General features: G+C 43.8%; 1 protein-coding gene across 3 annotated transcripts in view; it reads right to left on the reverse strand.

The window, feature by feature from the left end:
• WDR78 (WD repeat domain 78) overlaps positions 1-21,092 on the reverse strand; it is a 160,966-nt gene that overhangs the window by 31,413 nt on the left and 108,461 nt on the right. For 2 of the 3 annotated variants that reach the window (XM_030207190.1, XM_030207192.1), the window contains exons 9-11: positions 16,450-16,592; positions 6,499-6,585; positions 243-394 (exon numbers count right to left, since the gene is read on the reverse strand). In XM_030207190.1, coding sequence (XP_030063050.1) covers positions 243-394; positions 6,499-6,585; positions 16,450-16,592 — 382 coding nt within the window. The remainder of the gene's footprint in view (positions 1-242; positions 395-6,498; positions 6,586-16,449; positions 16,593-21,092) is intronic. The other variant, XM_030207191.1, reaches the window with a different exon arrangement.

Genomic DNA, 21,092 nt, shown 5'->3' on the forward strand with positions numbered 1-21,092 from the left:
GCAAGTCACTTAACCTTCCATTGCCTCAGGTACAAATTTAGATTTGTGAGCCCTCCGGGGACAGGGGAACACCCAGTGTACCTGAATGTAACTCACCTTGAGCTACTACTGAAAAAAGTGTAAGCAAAATCTAAAATAAATAAATAAAGTTTATAAAACATTGTTGGTCAAATAAACATGTACCACAACCTATAAAGAATCCATCGTTCTCTAAAGCTACATAACCATTTATATAAACCTACCTGCAGTCCAGGACTGGTGTATCACTATTGTTCTGCACATTATAAATTGCTACAACACCATTATACATTCCAACTGCCAAAAGATTTGGATTTGCTGCTGAGAAATCCAGTGCAGTAACCCCACTTTCACAGTGAAAAATACGTTCTGGCCACTGAAATGACAATAAAACAGGTAACGGTTTAGCATGTTTGGCTAAATCTTAAGGATCAAGTTTCTCAAAGCAAACGGCTGATGATGTCTTAATTTTTTGGGAGCTCGGAAACTGCAGAATTTTGTAGGGCATAGGCATCCAAATAAGGGCATTTTGCTAGGGTGCGGCAATTTGAGGAAAGGCTGTGGCCTGGGAAGCCTTGAGGAACCTTTGGTCACTAAGGGCGGGCAGTGGTGGTTGGCCCTCTACAGTGGGAGCATAATTTTAGAAAGCTGTTCCCAGGTATGTATATATGTGGGGGGAGGGGCTGTCTGTATATATTTTTCCCCCATGTGCAGCTTTATGAAAATCGCTGCTACCTCTGTGTGTGGAGGGACTTAATGCATGCAGTTCTGCACCTATTTTACAAAAACCTCTCTGTTTGGCAGAGCCTTTTGTAAAATACTATGAGAATTCTCCATATCTTGACCTGGACATGTGAACTCCTCCCTCTATATACTAAGTAAAATCTGCCTTCCCACCTTTATTTAAACATTTTAAAAATTCTGATATATCGGGTATAGGAAGGGGAGAACCATGGAGCATGTTTGCTGGACATGTCTGAAGGCACTGGCCTACTGGAGAGGTATTCATTACATAATACAGTGGGATCCAGCCAGTATCCTGTTAAATAGGAAGGTGCCAGCTTTGACTATTGCTCATAACACTAGTTTGTCACTGCTTTAGTGCAGCAAAGTTGGTGCTTGCTGGTCACTGGAACTGCGAGTACCTCCAAGAGCCAAGTGGCTGGCCAAACTATGGCATCTTTTTGATATGGAAATATTATCAGCTGATCAAAGGAAGGCTTCTCAAAAGTTGGAGAAGATTTGTGGCTTCCTGGAGACACTGCTTGATAAGCCCTTTCTGATCTGTTACTTCTAACTGGAACACTTGGATGACTGGGGTAAAAAGGTGATGAGAGGTTTGAAATGATATGGAAAATATAGAGGAGGAGGACGGAGGAGATTAAATTAAGCATTGCTTTTGGCAAGCTATGTGACTAATCATCTCAAACACCTTCTCCATAAAAACCTGGATTATTATAATTATCTTATAAAGAATGTTCAGAACTGAAAATCAAGTTGAGAAAATATTAAATGTTTTTTTTCCAAAAACAAAGAAGAACTGGGATTCAAACAAAAGGACTAATTGAGATTTTCATGAATATAAGTAACATTTAGAATTTAATTTACCATCTTGCTGTTCCCAAGAGTCCGTGAATGGGAATATACAGCAGGTTTCCAATTCCGATCCAGAGCTCTGCGCGCAACAGGAAACTGTGGTTCACCGGGGGGGGGGGGGGGGGGGGGGGGGGCCGAATCACCTGATTGCTTTCAACATCTGCCCAGGAAAATAACTATAGTACCCATTCTTTAATAACCACAAGTTGATACTGAGGGGCATAATCGAGCAGGGCACCCAAGTTTCATTGGGCCGTCCTCGCAGGAAGTCCCACAAAGGGGCGGGGAAACCCATATTATCGAAACAAGATGGGTGTCCATCTTTCGTTTCGATAATATGGTCGGGGACGCCCAAATATCAACATTTAGGTCGACCTTAGAGATGGTCGTCCCCGATTTTCGGCGATAATGGAAACCGAGGACGCCCATCTCAGAAACGACCAAATCCAAGCTATTTGGTCGTGGGAGGAGCCAGCATTCATAGTGCACTGGTCCCCCTCATATGCCAGGACATCAACCGTGCCCCCTAGGGGGCACTGTAGTGGACTTCACAAATTGCTCCCATATGCATAGCTCCATTACCTTGGGAGCTGATCCCCCCCCCCCCAAAAAAAAAACCCCACTCCCCACAACTGTACACCACTACCATAGCCCTAAGGGGTGAAGGGGGGTACAGTGGTTTCTGGTGGGTTTTGAAGGGCTCACATTTACCACCACAAGGGTAACAGGTAGGGGGGATGGGCCTGGGTCTGCCTGCCTAAAGTGCACTGCAACCACTAAAACTGCTTCAGGGACCTGCATACTGCTGTCATGGAGCTTGGTATAACATTTGAGCCTGGCATAGAGGCTGGCAAAAAAGTGTTTTATTTTTATTTTTTTAGTGTGGGAGGGGGTTGGTGACCACTGGGGGAGTAAGGGGAGGTCATCCTCGATTCACTCCAGTGGTTATCTGGTCAGTTCGGGCACCTTTTTGAGGCTTGGTCGCAAGAAAAAATGGACCAAGTAAAGTCGGACAAGTGCTCATCAGGGACGCCCTTCTCAGCTCTCACCACAGCTCTTAATTCTCTCCCTCCCCTGCCTGCACACATGGTCTGTCCAACATCGCTTCCTCCCCTCCCAGACCACCGGTGGCTCTCTCTCCCCGCCCTTCCCAACAAGGGTTACCTTTTGTTTTCAGTTAAGTCTTCACCTACAGTGCCAGCTGTATTGGAAGGCCTGCCTGTGGCCTGCACTGGTCCTTTACTTCTGAACACTCCTGTACCAGCCACTTACAATTTGGAGTGATAAAAGGTCACGTATGAGAAAAGCAAATTTTTATTACTTACCAAAGTACAGATACAATCAATAATTTCTCATGGGAGGACAGCACTGCTACATATAGGTGTTATCTGTAACCGTCTCTCCAAAGTATTGTTCTGATTCAACTGCTTATATACCAGTGGTGTAGCTACGTGGGGCCACGGGGGCCTGGGCCCCTGTGGATTTGGCCCTGGATCCCCCTGCCGACAACCCTCTCGACCCCCCCCCCCCTCCTGCCGCCAACCCACCCTCACCAACCCGTCCTCGCCATCGCCTATCTTTGCTGGCAGGGGACAACGTGCAGGATGTCAGACTCAGAAACAGAATGAAGGAAGAAGAGGACCTTGGCTGGCAGGGGTTGGGGGTCCCCCGCCAGCAAAGCAAGGCGATGGCGAGGACGGGTTGGTGAGGGTGGGTTGGCGGGGGGGGGATCAAGAGGATCGTCGGCAGGGGGGGTTCAAAGTTGGTGGCAGTGGCGGCGGTGGGGGGGGGGGATCGGCAATGGCGGGGGGGGGGGTTGGCAGCGCTGGGGGGGGGGTCAGCAATGGCAGGGGGGGCTAAAATGTGCCCCCTAACCTCGAACTCTGGACCCCCCTCCTGCCGAAGTCTGGCTACGCCCCTGTTATATACCTTTATTTTAGACAACACTTCACATAGGTTTAGCAAGTTATCTTCCTCAGAGATCATCCTGTTTTCTTTCAACACCATCTGTTTCCCCTCTGTTGCTAAACCACATTTTTTTGTCTATTCATAATTGCTCCTTTCTCATGCCTGCTTGCACGCAGAAATGTCTTATCAGATCATGAGTTTCCAGTTCACATGCTTATCAGTTTTTGCCCTTTGGCCCTGTTCCATGGTGTATGACCTGTGCTCATTATTTACACAGGTCAGAGGTAAAGCCCAGGTGCTGGCTGCAGGCAGGTCTTTCAATACGGCTGCCGCTGGTGCAGCACGCAAAGACTTACTGAAAACAAAAGATAAACCAGGTTGGGAGGAAAGGGTGGGAGGGGAGGGGAGGGGAGAGAGAGCCAGCTGGCAGTGGTCCTGTAGAAGAGGAAGAGATGCTAGACTGTATGTGCCTGTGTGCAGGTGGAGGAGGTAGGCAGATTAATTATTAATCATGACTAATAATGAACCCATTAATCGTGGTGTTAATCATGACTAACGTGCAACCTTATACTCACTAAGTAAAAAGGTTCAATATTTGCAAGCCCTGATGTTTGAGAAAGAACTGGATGTTGCTGCTATTACATAGACATGGTTCAATGATTCCCATGAACAGGATGCGACCATACTGGGCTATAATTTTTTTAGGAAGAATATGGAGGGCTGAAAAGGTGGAGAAGTGGCACTGGATGTGAAAAATAATATCAGAGCATGAAAAATAATATCAGAGCAGCATAAATGCAAAGAACCTGGGGAAAGGAAGAAGCTATATGGATCATCCTGGAAAGAAAAGATGGAACATGTATCTACATGGGTTTTAGCTACAGACCTCCAACACAAATTTTATTTTTGTTACATTTGTACCCTGCGCTTTCCCACTCATGGCAGGCTCAATGTGGCTTACATGGGGCAATGGAGGGTTAAGTGACTTGCCCAGAGTCACAAGGAGCTGCCTGTGCCTGAAGTGGGAATTGAACTCAGTTCCTCAGGACCAAAGTCCACCACCCTAACCACTAAGCCACTCCTCCACTCCAAATGGAGTTATCCATAAGCTTGGAATAAAAAAATGAGGTGCTGTTGCTGGGAGATTTCGGCTTGCCTGATGTGGACTGGAATGTGTCATCGGCAGAATCAGAAAGAAGCAGAGAGATCATGGATACCTGTCAAAGTGCTTGCCTCAGACAAATGGTAACAGAACCCATAAGGGAAGGGGTGACTCTAGATCTAGTGCTCAAAAATGGAGGAAGTATTTCCAACATACAGGTGGGTGTCCACCTAGGCAATAGTGATTATAATATGTTATGGTTTGATATAAGAGCAAAAGCGGAGTGCAGATACGCAAAACAAAGTAATAGAAATGGAGAATTTGTTAAAATGGGGAAATACCTGAAAAAGAAGCTGATGGCATGGGTAGGCATAGGAAAAGTTGGAAGGGCAGTGGTCCAAGCAGAAAGCTGCTATAAATATAGCAACAGATCTTTATACAAGGAAAGTAAACAAAAACAACAGAAACAGGAAGCCTATATGGTTCTCCAAACATATGGCTGAGAAAATAAGGGCAAAAGAGGCTGCATTCAAGAAATACAGAAGAATGCAACAAGAGGATCACAGAAACAGCTTACCGGATTAAAGTCAAAGAAACAAAGAGGGAAATATGGCTAGCAAAATCACAGGCAGAACAAAAAATGGCTAAAGATGTAAAGAGAGGTGACAAGACCTTTTTCAGATATACATATTAGGGAAAGGAGAAAAGCTAGCAATGAACTTGTAAGATTGAAAGGTGAAGAGAACAGCTATGTGGACAGTGATGAGGACGGAGAAAGCAAAAGTGCTAAACAAATATTTCACTTCAGTCTTCACAGAAGAAAATCTTGGGCTTGATGCTCAGCCAGATAAACAGGCGAACCTTCTGCTTGTACATTGCTGCATATAACAAAAAGGAATAATTTGTAATATTTGTATGAGCAAGAGGAATGTTTATTAAAGTGTGTTAAGTGTTTGCACTTATCACATGTTAGGTGGTTTTGGGAGCATGATTGGCAAGTGCCCTGCAGTTAGCACATGGGTACCAACTTACCACACAGGCCTGTGTTAAGTGCATCGATAAATAGTGTGAATGCACTTATACTATCTGCTGATACATTTGATCCTTTCCCCAGGGATGCTCAACCATTAAAGAAAAAGAAAAAAGCACCCTAACCCCTCAATGACAGGCCCAACCTCCAATCACTTACTCCTCTTAAGAGCATCACCTGACCCTTCCCCCTTCTTCTCCTGATCCTCCTCGCACATACTGGGGTATCCCTGGTGGTACCATGGTCAGGGCAGGAATGGTTCCTTCCTGCCCCATTGAAGCCTGGTTTGAAAATGATGACTATGACCCCCTGGTTGTAGTCTTGCAGTACTGACACTAACAGTTAATCTGACAAATAAGGAACTTCCGGGGGGGGGGGGGGGGGGGGGGGGAGTCGAATGATGCTTGGGGGGGGGGGGGCTGTGATGGGAGAGGTGTATGATCAGGAATTATGTAAGTTACGTGTATGTGATTAGGGGGCAGGAGTTTGACCTGTCTTTGGGAGGGCTGGGGTGCTATGCCATGATCACTTTTTTTTTTCTAGTGTGGGAAGTGGTTATCCTACTTGCCTGCTGGCGGCATAGGTGTGCTTATTACCACCTGTTCAGGGGGCATTAAACACACCCGCACTATTTGCAAGCAGTAGTATTACTATGCGCGGTCAGTGCTGCCCACACCCAGTTCTCACCTTGCAAAGCTTTAAAAAGTTAGCATGTGATTTTTTAATTCACTGCTGTTTTTAATGCGTAGAAGTATCCACATTCTTTTCTTTAACATTTGCTTAGTACAGATGTGAGAAAAGATATATGTTAATACAGATCAGATTGCATTTCCTTTTGTATTACCATAGTGTTCTTTAGTGACCAGCAGCAAGCCAGTCCTTCTTTCTGTTCGGCAAACTCAAACTGGCCATAACCAACAGCCAGAAGATCCTGAAAATAAGGATAAATTTGAAGTGAGATTAGAATGTATGCAGAAGGTTAGGCATTTAAAAGCATATTTAATGTGTAGCAAATTACAGATATGCATAATTTTTACAATTGTATACTCCCATGCAATTTTTATAAGAGCACCCTACTGTGAATAAAATATGCTTTACATATGGAACATGCGTTATAAAATTTTAAAGCTATATGCTGTAAAATCAAGCCGATTGAGAGCCTTATTAACAGGACATGAGACAATAAAACATGACTACTTACCTGAAGCAGGTGTTCTCAGAGGATAGCAAGATAGAAATCCTCACTCATAGGTGGCATCATCCAACAGAACCCTGCATATGAACTTTACCCAGCACTGAAGACCATTTTTTTAGATTGCTTATATTAATGCCTCTTCCCACCTGCCACTGTCATGCAGGACCATGCCAACCCATTAAAAGCTTCATCACAATGCAACTGTTTGGGGAGATGGGAGGGTTTGTGAGGATTTGTATCCTGCTGTCCTCGGAGAACGCTTGCTATAGGTAACTATGTTTTCTCAAAGGACAAGCAGAATACTGAAATTCTCACAGATGGGCCTCCCTAGCTACAGGTTGAAATACATAATAATACATGGCTGCCTTTAATAACATTGGTGCTGCAAGAAGACGACATTTAAATTATTTTTGGCGGCTGCAAATCCTAGGATTGAGCTACCCTTTTTTTTTTCCTTTTTGGTTCTGCGGAAGCTTGAAGAATGGTCTAAGGTTTGGCAATTAAAATTCAATGCAAAAAAATGCAAAGTGATGCACTTAGGGAAGGGAAATCCACGGGAGACGTACTGTATGTGTTAAGCGGTGAGAGTCTGATAGGTACGGATGGGGAGAGGGATCTTGGGGTGATAGTATCTGAGGATCTGAAGGAGACAAAACAGTGTGACAAGGCGGTGGCCGTAGCGAGAAGGTTGCTAGGCTGTATAGAGAGAGGTGTGACCAGCAGAAGAAAGGAGGTGTTGATGCCCCTGTACAAGTCATTGGTGAGGCCCCACCTGGAGTATTGTGTTCAGTTTTGGAAGCCGTATCTTGCGAAGGATGTAAAAAGAATTGAAGCGGTGCAAAGGAAAGCTACAAGAATGGTATGGGATTTGCGTTACAAGACGTATGAGGGGAGACTTGCGGACCTGAACATGTATACTCTGGAGGAAAGGAGAAACAGGGGTGATATGATACAGACATTCAAATATTTGAAAGGTATTAATCCACAAATGAATCTTTTCCAGAGATGTGAAGGCGGTAGAACGAGAGGACATGAAATGAAATTGAAGGGGGGCAGACTCAGGAAAAATGTCAGGAAGTACTTTTTCACGGAGAGAGTGGTGGATACTTGGAATGCCCTCCCGCGGGAGGTGGTGGAGATGAAAATGGTAACAGAATTCAAACATGCGTGGGATAAACATAAAAGAATCCTGTTCAGAAGGAATGTATCCTTGGGAGCTTAGCCGAGTTTAGGTGGCAGAGCCAGTGGTGGGAGGCGGGGCTAGTGGTTGGGAGGCGGGGATAGTGCTGGGCAGACTTATACGGTCTGTGCCAGAGCTGGTGGTGGGAGGCGGGACTGGTAGGTGGGAGGTGGGGATAGTGCTGGGCAGACTTATACGGTCTGTGCCAGAGCTGGTGGTGGGAAGCTGGGCTGGTGGTTGGGAGGCGGGGATAGTGCTGGCCAGATTTATACGGTCTGTGCCCTGAAGAGGCCAGGTACAAATAAAAAGTAGCACATATGAATTTATCTTGTTGGGCAGACTGGATGGACCGTGCAGGTCTTTTTCTGCCGTCATCTACTATGTTACTATGTAAGGTAGCCTGGAACTGAAATAAATGAGCCTAGAGAGGATGAAGTTGAATTCTAATCCCCAAATAGATTCTACAGAACTGACTAACCAAACCTACTGTTGCACTGGGAGTCTTGTCTTAGATAATAAAGCAAAGTGAATATACTGACAGAAGTTCATTTTGCAGCTCCGCCCTGGAGGTCAACCTTGTGGGCTACTGCCACTGCCACAACACTGACATTATGAGTTGTGACATGACCCTGGCCTCTAGCATCAGGTATAATTATGCATGGGCATAATTAGTGAAGGATATACAATCTGCCAGCCTACTGAAGTGTGTGTTTGCTGCTGGCAGCTCCCATCTTGTTAGGGTAAAAAAAAAAATCAAAACGTTGGGTAGAATTTCTATGGGCTTTAGTCCGCCTCATGTAGACCAAAGTTCTCTTGCAGTCTAACCTATGAAGTGCTTTCAACATTGTGGCATGTGGTTTGGGAAAAAAATGTTAGTAAGACTATTAACTGATTAAGATAGAATTCTGACACTAACTTGTGAAGGAAATTACGACGGGTGCACAGAACCACCTAGTGTTGAAAAACTTAGTGTAAAGTGGATCAGTTACTAGAGCATGAAGCTCACTAAATCTGCAAGCTGACCTTCCAGGTAAGGAACTTCAGCTGACAGTTGTCCAGTGGCTCAAAAAGAGTTTCATCAGCTGGGTAAGAAAATATTGAGGTCCCATGTTGTTCTTATCCAGCTTCAATAGAAGCAAGCCCCTCATAAACTGAACAGCTAGAGGCTGCACAGAGATGGATTACCTTCTACATGATAAGTTCTGAAAGATGTAAAAGGTATTCAAGTAGTTTCTGTGTGGGACAGGAAAAAGGATCTAGGATATTACCATCACATGCAACAGTAAACCTCCTCTGCTTAAAACCATATGATCTCCTAGTAGAATCACTTCTGGAAGCTACTAAGAGTTGAGAAACACTGTCATGCAAGTCCAGAGAAACTAATGTTATCCTCTCAATATCCAAGCTGTGAGTAATAGGTACTTAATGCTGGGATGCAACAATGTTCCCTGATCTTGCATGATCAGTGTTGGCAAACTGGACTTCTGATTGAGAGATCCAACAGAAGTGGGAACCAGACCTGCTTCAACCAACAGGGGGCTATGAGAATCAGGGTTCCCTTCTCCCAAGCTTCAGAAGAGTTCTTGCTATGAGAAGTATCAGAGCATATGCATATAGAAGACCTTCTTCCCAATGAAGGAGGAAGGCATCAGAAGCTAGTTTGCCATGTGTCCCTATCCTGAAGCAGAACTGAGGAAATTTCTTGTTGAATGGAATAGCAAAAAGATCTATAGAGGAGGTGCCCCACTCTCAAAAAATCTTGTGGGAAATCCAGTTGACCATGGACCACTCATGAGGAAGGAGGACTCTACTCAGTTTGTAGTGGTATAAGAGAGCCTACAAAAACCATCCTGAACTTTTCCTTGATGAGATATTTGTTTAGGCCCCATACATCTAGGATGAGGAAGAATCATCCCATTTTTTTTGTGATCAGAAAATGCTTGAAAAAAAAATCACTGCCCTCTTTCCCCTGGTAGAACAGGTTCTACCACATTAGCTTCTAAGAGGGAAGAGTTCATTTGTAATTATTTCCCAATATTGAGAACTTGACCTTGATGCTCTGGAGGGCAGTTTGGAGGTATATACAATAACTGAAGATGATATTCTATCTGGACTATTTTGAAAACCCGCCAGTCTGAGTTAAAAGGGGTTATCGGTTTGCATATAAAGGTAGCCTCCCCCTATTTGAAGATTGTCCAGAATGGATACAGGGACTAAAGCTACATTCTTCCGGAGACAGTCAAAACACCGTCACTCTGGTTTTCTGGGCCTCTGCTATCAGGGACATGAGCAACATCCCTGTCAAGTCTGGGAGGAGCGGAAGAGTAGAGGATACATATGCTTTTGAGAGTACTGAGATCTCTGTTGTCCTCCTCTTTGGTACCTCCTGGAAGCTGGGTCAGTATTGGGCCTGGAAAGAGTATTAAAAGTGTCACTATGCTACTTGATGAAAATTGCAGCCTCTGGCATCTTATATCCTGAAGAGATTATATCCACAGCACAGCAGCATGTCCAAACTTAGGTCTGAGGCCCTCAATCAGGTAAATCTGCAGGTACCAATCCCCAATGCAGAAGCTCTCGATGCTGTATCAAAAAATATCATAGGTCACACAGTCCATGTATTTTCCAGGCTCCTTCCCTATGGCTACTAGGTTGCAGAGTTCTTTGACATTTTTCCTAAAGAGAGTGTTGGCAAACTTTGCTCTGCTACACACGAAGTCCCTCAAACACATGCCCAGGAAGAGCTAGTAGGTTGTTATGTGGGACATCACCATAGCATTCTGAAAATATTTCCTCCCCAAAATTCAAATATTGAAGCTTTCCTTCCCAGGGGCACTGAGGAGTGAGTCTTGAAATTTTTGGATCTTTTGAGAACAGGTCCAACCACCATGGAATAATGAGAAAGCTGCTGCTTCTCAAACCTGGGCGTCTTCTGGGCAGTGTGCATAGAGTCAAACTTCTTATTAATAGGAGAAACAGAGAGAAAGGTCTCTCACTTTCTCATCTGAACCTCCTTCAGAATTCTGTGAATGGGCACTGTTACAAGCTGTTTGGGTGGGTCAAGGAACTGGGACATTGAATGCTTGTGCCCTGAGCTACTCCTAGTAACATAGTTCATGACGACAGATAAAGACCTGTATGGTCCATCCAGTCTGCCCAACAAGATAAACTCATAGCATAATAATAATCTTGATTTGTCCTTTCCACTTTCAGGGCACAGACCACCGAAGTCTGCCCGGAACTAACCTTATGCTCCAACTACTGAAACTGTCATCGAAGCCCACTCCAGCCCATCCAAATCTCTCCAGCCATGATTGTGGCACAGACTGTAGGAGTCTGCCTGGCACTGGCCTTGCTCCTCAATTACTGGTGTTGACATCTAATCACCGTTACACTTCTCAATTACTGGTGTTGCCAGCTAATCACCTCTAAGATTGTTTCGTTCCATGCTTTCCATACAGGATTCCTTTGTGTTTATCCCAGGCATTCTTGAATTCTCTGATCTCCACCACCTCCCGCGGGAGGGAATCTACCACACTCTCCGTGAAAAAGTAATTCCTGATGTTATTCCTAAGTCAGAACCCTTGCAATCTAAATTCATGTCTTCTAGTTCTACCAATTTCCCTCCTCTAGAAAAGGTTTGTTTGTATATTAATACTTTCTAAATATTTGAATGTTTTTATCATATCACCCCTGTCTCTCCTTTCCTCCAGGGTGTACATTTTCAGATCAAGTCTCTCCTCATATGTCTTGTGACGCAAACCCCATACCATTTTCATTGCTTTTCTCTGAACCATTTCAAGTCTATTTATGTCCTTAGCAAGATGTGGCCTCCAATACTTACCAACGACTTTCTTCTGCTGGTTATACCCCTCTCTATGCAGCCTAGCATTCTTCTGGCTGTGGCCACTGCCTTGTCGCATTGTTCTGTCACCTCAAGATCCTCAGACATCATCATCACAAGGTCCCTATCCTGAGCTATGCTTATCAATCTCTCTCCTCCTATCTCATACATCTCGTTTGGATTTCCGCCCCCCAAGTGCATCCCTCTGCACTTCTTTGCATTAAAGTTTAACTGCCAGAACTTTGACCATTTTTCTAATTTTATTATGTATTTCTTCTCATGGTTTCCACTCCAGGGTATCTACACTGTTGGCTATCTTCGTGTCATCCACAAAAAGGCAAACTTTTCCTTCTAATCCTTAAGCAATGTTTCTTACAAATATTTTAAACAGAATTGGCTCGTGTACAGACCCCTGAGGCACTCCACTATTCACCTTGCTTTCCTCTGAATGAATTCCATTTACCACCACCCTCTGTCGCCTGTGGGTCAACCAGTTTCCAATCCAGTTCACCAATTTGGGTCCTAAGCTCAGCCCTTTCAACTTATACAAGAATCTTCTGTGAGGAAATGTATAACAGGCTTTGCTAAAATCCAAGTACATTACATCTAGCGCATGTCCTTTACCCAGTTCTTTGGTTACCCAGTCAAAGAAATCAATCAAGATTCATTTGACAGGATTTTCCTTTGCTAAAGCTATGTTGTCTCAGATCCTGCATCCCACTGGATTCTAGAAAGTTAACTATCTTTTCCTTCAGCAGCGACTCCATTAATTTTCCTACCACCGACGTGAGGCTTACTGGCCTATAGTTTCCCACTTCTTCCCTGTCCCTGCATTTTTGAAGAGGGACCACATCCACTCATCTCCAAGCTTGCATAACCTCTCCTGTCTCCAAAGATCTATTAAATAAATCCTTAAGAGGTCCCGCCAGAATTTCTCTGAGTTCACTCGGTATCCTAGGATGCATTCCATCTGGCCCCATAGCTTTGTTCACTTTCAGATTTTCAAGTTGTTTATAGATGTTTTCTTCTTTGAACTGTGCAATATCCACTCTGTTCCCAGAACTACCCTTGGCAGGCGACTGCAGTCCTTGTCCAGGATTTTCTTCCATGAACACCAAAGAGAAGTATTTGTTTAGCACATTTGCTTTCTCCTCATCACTCTCCACATAGTTGTTTTCAGTATCTTTCAGTCTTACAAGTCCATTCCTAGCCTTTCCCCAATATATCTGAAAAAAGTCTTGTCACCTCACTTTACAACGTTAGCCATTTTTTCTTCTGCCTGGGTTTCGATAGCCGTATTTCCCTATTCAATTCTTTGAGTTTAATCCAGTAATCTTTTCTGTGATCCTCTTGTTGCGTTCTTCTGTATTCTTGAACGCAGCCTCTTTTGTCCTTATTTTTTCAGCCACTTGTCTGTAGAACCATATATGCTTCCTGTTTCTCTTGTTTTTGTTTATTTTCCTTGTATAACAATCTGTTGGCATATTTATAGCAGCTTTCAGCTTGGATCAATGCCCTTCCACTTCTTCTGTGCCTATGCATAACGTCAGCTCCTGCTTTAGGTATTTCCCCATTTTACCATACTATACCTCAATAGCTGGGAGGATAGATGCAGAAGCGTACTAAACAAAATAGCACACTTAAAAACAAGAACATCAAGAAGACAGAACACAATACCATGATTCAATGACGAACTAAAAAAAACTCAAAACACAATCCAGGAAACTTGAACGAGCATGGAAAAAAATAAAAGATGAACATACACTCAATGCATGGAAACAAATACATAGAAAATACAAATATGCAATAAAACAAACCAAAAGGTCCTATTACAAAAACAAACTAGGTCCGGATTACAAAGTTATGAAGAAACTATTTCAACTCATAAATAAGCTACTAGACACCACCCCTATCACTACAACCAATACAGACATCCTACCCGCAGACAAACTTGCTAATTACTTTAATGAAAAAATAATAAAATTACGTAGTACACTTCCCCATCACAACACCGACATCGAAAACTTCTTCAATGATCTGGACCTAATCCCTGATGGATACCTAGCTGACCGTATTTGGACAACATTTAATCTCCTCAACACCAAATCAGTTACACAAGCAACTCACAGGTTCGCCAACATCCACTGCAAACTAGACACATGCCCCAGTCATCTACTTAAATCCACCCCTGACCGCTTCATAGCAGACCTCACATCCCACATAAATTTCATGCTACAACAAGGTCTTTTCCCCGAGGAATATGGCAACATCCTACTCACCCCAATACCAAAAGACACCAAGAAAAGTATAAACGATCTCACCAACTACCGCCCAGTTGCGTCTATCCCACTAGTAGTAAAACTGATGGAGAGTTTAGTGACCAAACAGCTTACAGAATACTTGGACAAGTTCTCAATACTACACAATTCACAATCAGGATTCCACTCTCACCATAGCACTGAAACCGTCCTAGTCACCCTCTTGGCCAAATTCAAGCAGGAAATAGCCACAGGTAAAAGCAAACTTCTCCTCCAGTTCGACATGTCGAGCGCATTCGACATGGTAAACCACAACATATTACTAAGGCTCCTTGGCCACTTCGGGATTGATGGAAATGTACTTAACTGGTTCAAAGGTTTTCTAACCACCAGAACATATCAAGTAAAATCAAACTCAAACATATCACCACCTTGGAAAGCAGCCTGCGGAGTACATCAAGGATCACCACTATCACCAATACTCTTCAACATGATGATGATCCCACTGGCAAAGTCCTTATCCAATCGAGGCCTCAACCCGTTCATCTACGCAGATGATGTTACAATCTACATTCCCTTCAGAAATGACTTGACAGAAATAACTAATGAAATCAATGATGGCCTGAACATCATGGACTCCTGGGCAAACTCATTCCAACTGAAACTGAACACTGAAAAAACACACTGCCTCATCCTATCCTCTCAACATAACAAGTACAAACCCACAACCATAAAAACCCCAGGACACACCCTCCCTACCTCAGACAGCCTAAAAATACTCAGCATCACACTCGCCCCCAACCTTACTTTCGAGAGCCAAGTAAACTCTGTAATAAAGAAAATGTTCTACTCAATGTGGAAACTCAAACGATTAAAACCTTTCTTCCAAAGGGAAACTTTTCGAAACCTAATACAATCAATGGTCCTAAGTCATGGAGATTATTGCAATGGAATTTATGTGGGATGTAAAGAACAACTCACAAAAAAACTCCAGGCCGCCCTAAACACAGCAGCCAGGCTGATATATAGTAAAACCCAATTTGAAAGTGCCAAACCCCTCCGAGAAAAGCTGCATTGGCTTCCAATCAAAGAACGAATCATCTTCAAAATCTGCACTCTGGTCCACAAAATTATACATGGAATAGTCCCAGGATACATGATAGACCTTATAGATCTACCAATAAGAAACAGAATCAGATCATCACGATCATACCTAAACCTACATTACCCAAACTGTGAAGAATTAAAATACAAAACAACTTACACATCCAGCTTCTCCTACATAAGCCCACAACTATGGCATGGACTCCCAAAAGCTGTGAAAACAATCCATGACCACCTGAACTTCAGGAAATCACTAAAAACCAACCTCTTCAAAAAGGCCTACCCCAACGATCCAACATAAACCCCTACACCAAGCAACACATCATGACCAATGATCGTACTACACAACATACAATCTTCATTCCTTTTGACCCTTCACAACTACCTCACTTGATCACTATATAACCTTGTATTTGTATTGTATTTGTTATCAACCGACTTGGCAAACGCCTTTGACGGTACTATGTAAGCCACATTGAGCCTGCAAATAGGTGGGGAAATGTGGGGTACAAATGTAACAAATAAATAAATCAGCATATCTGAAATCCAACTCATTGTGCATCTGCACTCCGCTTTTGCTCTTATATCTTATATCAATAGTGATGATCACTATTGCCTAGGTGGACACTACATGGATCTAGTGCTCCATTTGTGAGCACTAGATCCAGTCGCCCCTTCCCTTGTGGGTTCCATAACCATTTGTCTGAGGAAAGCACTTTCACAGGCACCCATAATCTCTCTGTTTCTTTTTAATTCTGCCAATGGGGCGTTCCAATCCACATCAGGTAAGTTGAAATCTCTCAACTACAGCACCTCCTTTTTCATTCCAAGCTTACCGATATCTTCGATCAGATCCTTGTCCAGCTTCTCCATTTGTGCTGGAGGTCTGTAGCGCTCAATTTGGAGGGGACACATCCTTGAGACAGCATTGCGAAACATGAATCATGTCAGATTTAGTCCCCAACCCGACACTGAGTATAAAACTTGTTTAAGGTGAGTATTTTGATAGCGCCTTTTGAATAATATAAAGAATTCATTCAGAGACTTGCACATAAGCTTACTAAGAAGTGGAATGTTCAAGACTATATTTAATTACAATATCAGCATTTTATTGTCATGTTATCCATTAATCTAAGTGCAACCTATTCTTTTATCTTCAGAATTATCCAGTCAACCAGAGAATTTAGTTTGAAAAGAGATATTTGAGAACTAACTGGGTTCTGTTTGTTCCAAGCAATGTCGCTCACGTTGTGCCCTTTTGTCAGCTCACAAGCGAAAGACCACAGACGATCCAAGCTACATAACAGCGTGTCAGTGCTGTCTTCTTTTACTTCTACTTCTTCAGCAACCTCTTGTTCTAAAAGTACATGGAAATGCAAATTATTGTCATAATTCTAAAAACAATAAACACAGTAAAGAGTGCTTTTTTGTGCTTTTTTTTTTGTACTAGTACATACTAACATATTCTGGACACCATTTTACTAACACTGATGCTCTATTTACTAAGCAGTGACAAATTAATACTCTGGGGCTGATGCACCAAGCCTCAATGTAGTCTTCACTTTACCGTAAAATTAGTGCCACAAAAATGCTGTAGTGGTATGGTCTAATAATGAGCAAGCAAATTATTGCCAAGTTAAAATCCAAGCAATAATCCACAGACTCATTTCTAAATGTCAATTTTTCTAAGACTGCCTGAGCGGTGATTGGCTCAGGCACTGACAGGAGAGTTGATATTAAAACACACACACATATGACACAGTATGCATCAGCCACTTGCCCTAGCAGCATTCCCCAAACTCTATATCTCTTCGTGATCCCCCCAAAATATATCCCTGGTGTCTGGTGGCACCCACCCCACCCACACATACCCGATTCCCCTTCTCCTAATGTAAAAAAAAATGCCTTGGTGTTCTAGTGTGCCTCTGCCCCCCCCCCTCGCTCACACCCCCACCACACACAAATTCTCTTGTGGTCATGTAATTTCCCCCCCGTCAGTTCCCCCCCCCCCAAAAAAAAAACAGACAGTCTAACAGGGCATCCCCTCACTCATCCGATTATTCCAAGCCTAGCCCCTGACCCCGTGCCTCAAACATCCTGGGATACATTGGGCAGGGCCTACTATATAAGGGAATTCCTTCCTCATATTTTTATTTATTAGAATTTATTTACCACCTTTTTAAAGGAATTCACTCAAGGAAGTGTACAGCAAGAATAAGTCAAACATAAGCAATAGACAATTACAACAATAAAAATATTCAAACAGTACGAGTAAGGCAACACAAAACACAATAAAACATTTTAATAGACAGCATAGGGTTTAAGCAAAGATGGAACATATAGACATATAAGACAGAGTAACAGGAGTAAGTAAATAAGGGACTAATTTAAAGAAAGTTGCAAATGAGATCAGAAATGTGCCTGGCCCCTGAACATTATCTAGGAGTGGCCTAGTTGTTAGGGTGGTGGACTTTGGTCAAGGGGAACTGAGGAACTGAGTTTGATTCCCACTTCAGGCACAGGCAGCTCCTTGTGACTCTGGGCAAGTCACTTAACCCTCCATTGCCCCATGTAAGCTGCATTGAGCCTGCTATGAGTGGGAAAGCACGGGGTACAAATGTAACAATAAATAAAAAAAGAAAAAAATCTTTGCAGTGGATAAACATGTCCTGCTATATATTTTGTGTGTGTGTCTACTCCGGAGAAGGCTTGCTTGTGGGTATCACATCGTGTGATGTGCTTTGGAAAGTGTTTGGTTAGGGATAAACCTTGGGATGACCTTGGAGGTGTGTTTAAATTTGGCCCTGGTAGCCAGGGAAGTTTTTGCAAAAATGGTGTGATGTAGTCACATTGCTTACAACCTTCCATTAGTCTTGCTGCAGCTTGTGTCCTTTGGGAAGGCAGGGTCCATTGAGACTGCCTCAAATTGAGGCATGCCAGTGGAAGCCGTGTGGCCTAACAACCTCAACATTTGCCAAGCTGATACCTGCTGACTCTGGTGCACTTCTTTGACCACTGAGGTGAGAGCTTCTAGCCTCTGCTGCGGGAGTAATGTCTTGCCTCAGTTGTGTCTAACAGGGCTCCAATGAACTCCAGCTTCTGGGACGGGCACAAGTGAGACTTGGAGTAACTTATGACAAGCCCTAAAAGCTCCAACACTATAATGGTTCTACACATTGATTCTCTATAATGGTTTTACACATTGATTCTCTTGCATGTTCCTCTGATGTGCTCTTGACCAGCCAATAGTCCAAATAGGGAAACACATGTACAACCAGTCTGTAGAAAGATGCTGCGACTATTGCTAGGCATTTCGTGAACTGTTTGGGTGCTGACACAAGGCTGAATGGCAGAACACAGTACTGGTAATGGTGTTTCCCTACTTGAAATCTCAAATACGTCCTGTGACTGGGATGTATCTGTATGTGGATATATATCCTTTAAGTTCAGAGAGCATAGTCAATCTTCTTTCTGAATCATGGGAATTAAGGTGCTCAAGGAAACCATCCCGAACTTCTGCTTCATCAAATACTTGTTCAAAGCCCCTAGGTCTAGAATGGGGTGAAATCACTACATCTTTTTGTTCATCAGGAAGTACTTGGAGCAAAATCCCTTCAATTTTTCCCCTGGTGAAATGGGTTTGACAACATTAGCCTATAAAAGGGTAGAGACTTCCTTTGTACCCAATTTCTGATGCTAAGAGCTTAATTTTGATGCTCTTGGTGTGCAATTTGTAGGTAAACTTTCCAACTAAGTGTATAACCTGTCCAGACTATTTTGAGAACCCACCAGTTTGAACATACCCCTTGTTTTGACTGGAAAGCCAAATGGAACTTTTGGACCCTCTGCTGTTGTAGGCGGGAGTGAGGTCAGGCGGGAAGGCCATAAGGGTATCTACGCTTTTTGAGAGTAGCAGACCTCTGTTATCCACCACCAAAGTACCTCCTGGATGTGGAGGCTGAGCTTGATGGTGTGATAATGCTTTTTGATGAGGTTTGCGGCTTCCTCCACCTTGTCCCCCAAAATATTCTCTCTCCAGCAAGGAACAACTGCCAGCTTCTCCTGCACTACTGGTTTGAGATATGAAGTGCGCAGCCAGGTGAATCTGAATCCCAATCCCCATGGCAGAGGCCCTGGACACCATATTGAAAGCATAATAACGTGCCCAAATCATGTACTTTCCGTACTCCCGCTCTTTGGCTCTTAGCTGATGACAGTTCCTCAACCTTCTTTCTGGGGACAGTGTCTACGAACTCCACCACACTGCACACAATGTTCTGCAAGTGCATGCTTATTAAGATCTGATAAGAAGCTATGCGAGAAGCTAGCACATTGTTCCAAAACCTTTTTTTCCTAAAATATTCCAAGTTCCTAGCCTCCTTCCCTGGGGACCCCAAAAAATGAGTTTCGAGCTCTTGGCTCTTATGAGAGCAGATTTGGCCACCATGGAATGGTGAGAAAGCTGGAGCTTCTTGAATCCCAGAACCTTCTGCTCTCATTGACCTGCTGCACCAGGTTCAGAATTCTGCAGATGGGCACTGGCACAGCCTCCTTTGGGGGAGGAGGGGGGTTGTTGAACTGAAAGATGTTTCTCAGTGTCTAAATCAAATGAGATGGACTTGGCTAGCTCCCATACAAAATCAAAAATGAGAGCACTACTGGAGGAGACATTCTTTCATGTGAAAGGGAAGAGTCCAAAGGAAAACCAAATGATCCTTCCTCTGAAAGGACCTCTGGTCCCTCCTCAGACACCTAGGAGCGGTCTGAATCAGACTCATAGAAATACTCTCTTGGAAACATCTAAGTCTCAGCCTGCCTCAAATGACTGACACTGTGGTCAGGCCTGGGGCTGGGGACATTAAGGTACCGGGGACCCTTGATGCCTTTAGGAAGCTTCCTCCCCCAAGGGACTGTAGGATTGGCACTGGCTCGGCACATATTGGCTCCAATGCTCTTCGAGACCTTGGTGTCAATGTGTTCTCTGAAGACAGTGCATGGGCCTCCAGAATAGGCTGGGTCACCTGAGATGCTGGCACCGATGCCCTCAATGCCATAGCCTTTTGCTCAGCAAACAGGTGCTCCATCTGCTCCTGGAGTATGGCCCTGAACTGTTTCTTGAGAGCTATCATCCACAAAGGCTGGGGTTCAGCCGGAGTGGTCACATCCTTCCAGGGAACTTGGGGTGCATCATAGTAACATAGTAGATGACGGCAGAAAAAGACCTGCATGGTCCATCCAGTCTGCCCAACAAGATAAATTCATATGTGCTACCTTTTATTTGTACCTGTCCTCTTCAGGGCACAGACCGTATAAGTCTGGCCAGAGACTCCATTTTCATATTCTCTCAAAAAGTTTCCTTATGGGAACACAAAGGGGTAAAGTGAGGGTTTATCCCTTGGATATCCTTAGCACCCCTTGACTGCCTCAATGAATAATTATTCAGAGCACAAAGGGACTCAAACTACACAATCAGGATCTTTGCCAGCTGGAGGAAACCTGGAGACAGGAGGACTGGGCACCTCCTCGGTGTCTGATATCTCTCTCAGCCAGGATCATCAAACCTTACTGGAAGGGCTGGAGGTCTGCTTCCCTGAGGATAAGAGATCCGAATCAGCTCCCTAAGCTTTACCAAGGTGCACTGAAAAATGTCTTGTGGTAGTGTAGGCACGGGTTTTGGGCGTACGCCGATCCATTTTTCAGCATGCCTGTAAAAAATGCCTTTTTAAATTTTTTTCCAAAAATGGACGTGCGGCAAAATCATAATTGCCGCACGTCCGTTTTGGGTCTTTGACCTTACCGCCAGCCACTGACCTAGAAGTAACGTCTCACGCGGTAACCGGGGGGTAATGACCTACGC

Source organism: Microcaecilia unicolor, chromosome 6 (genome assembly GCF_901765095.1).
Source record: "Microcaecilia unicolor chromosome 6, aMicUni1.1, whole genome shotgun sequence".
Lineage (NCBI taxonomy): Eukaryota > Metazoa > Chordata > Amphibia > Gymnophiona > Siphonopidae > Microcaecilia > Microcaecilia unicolor.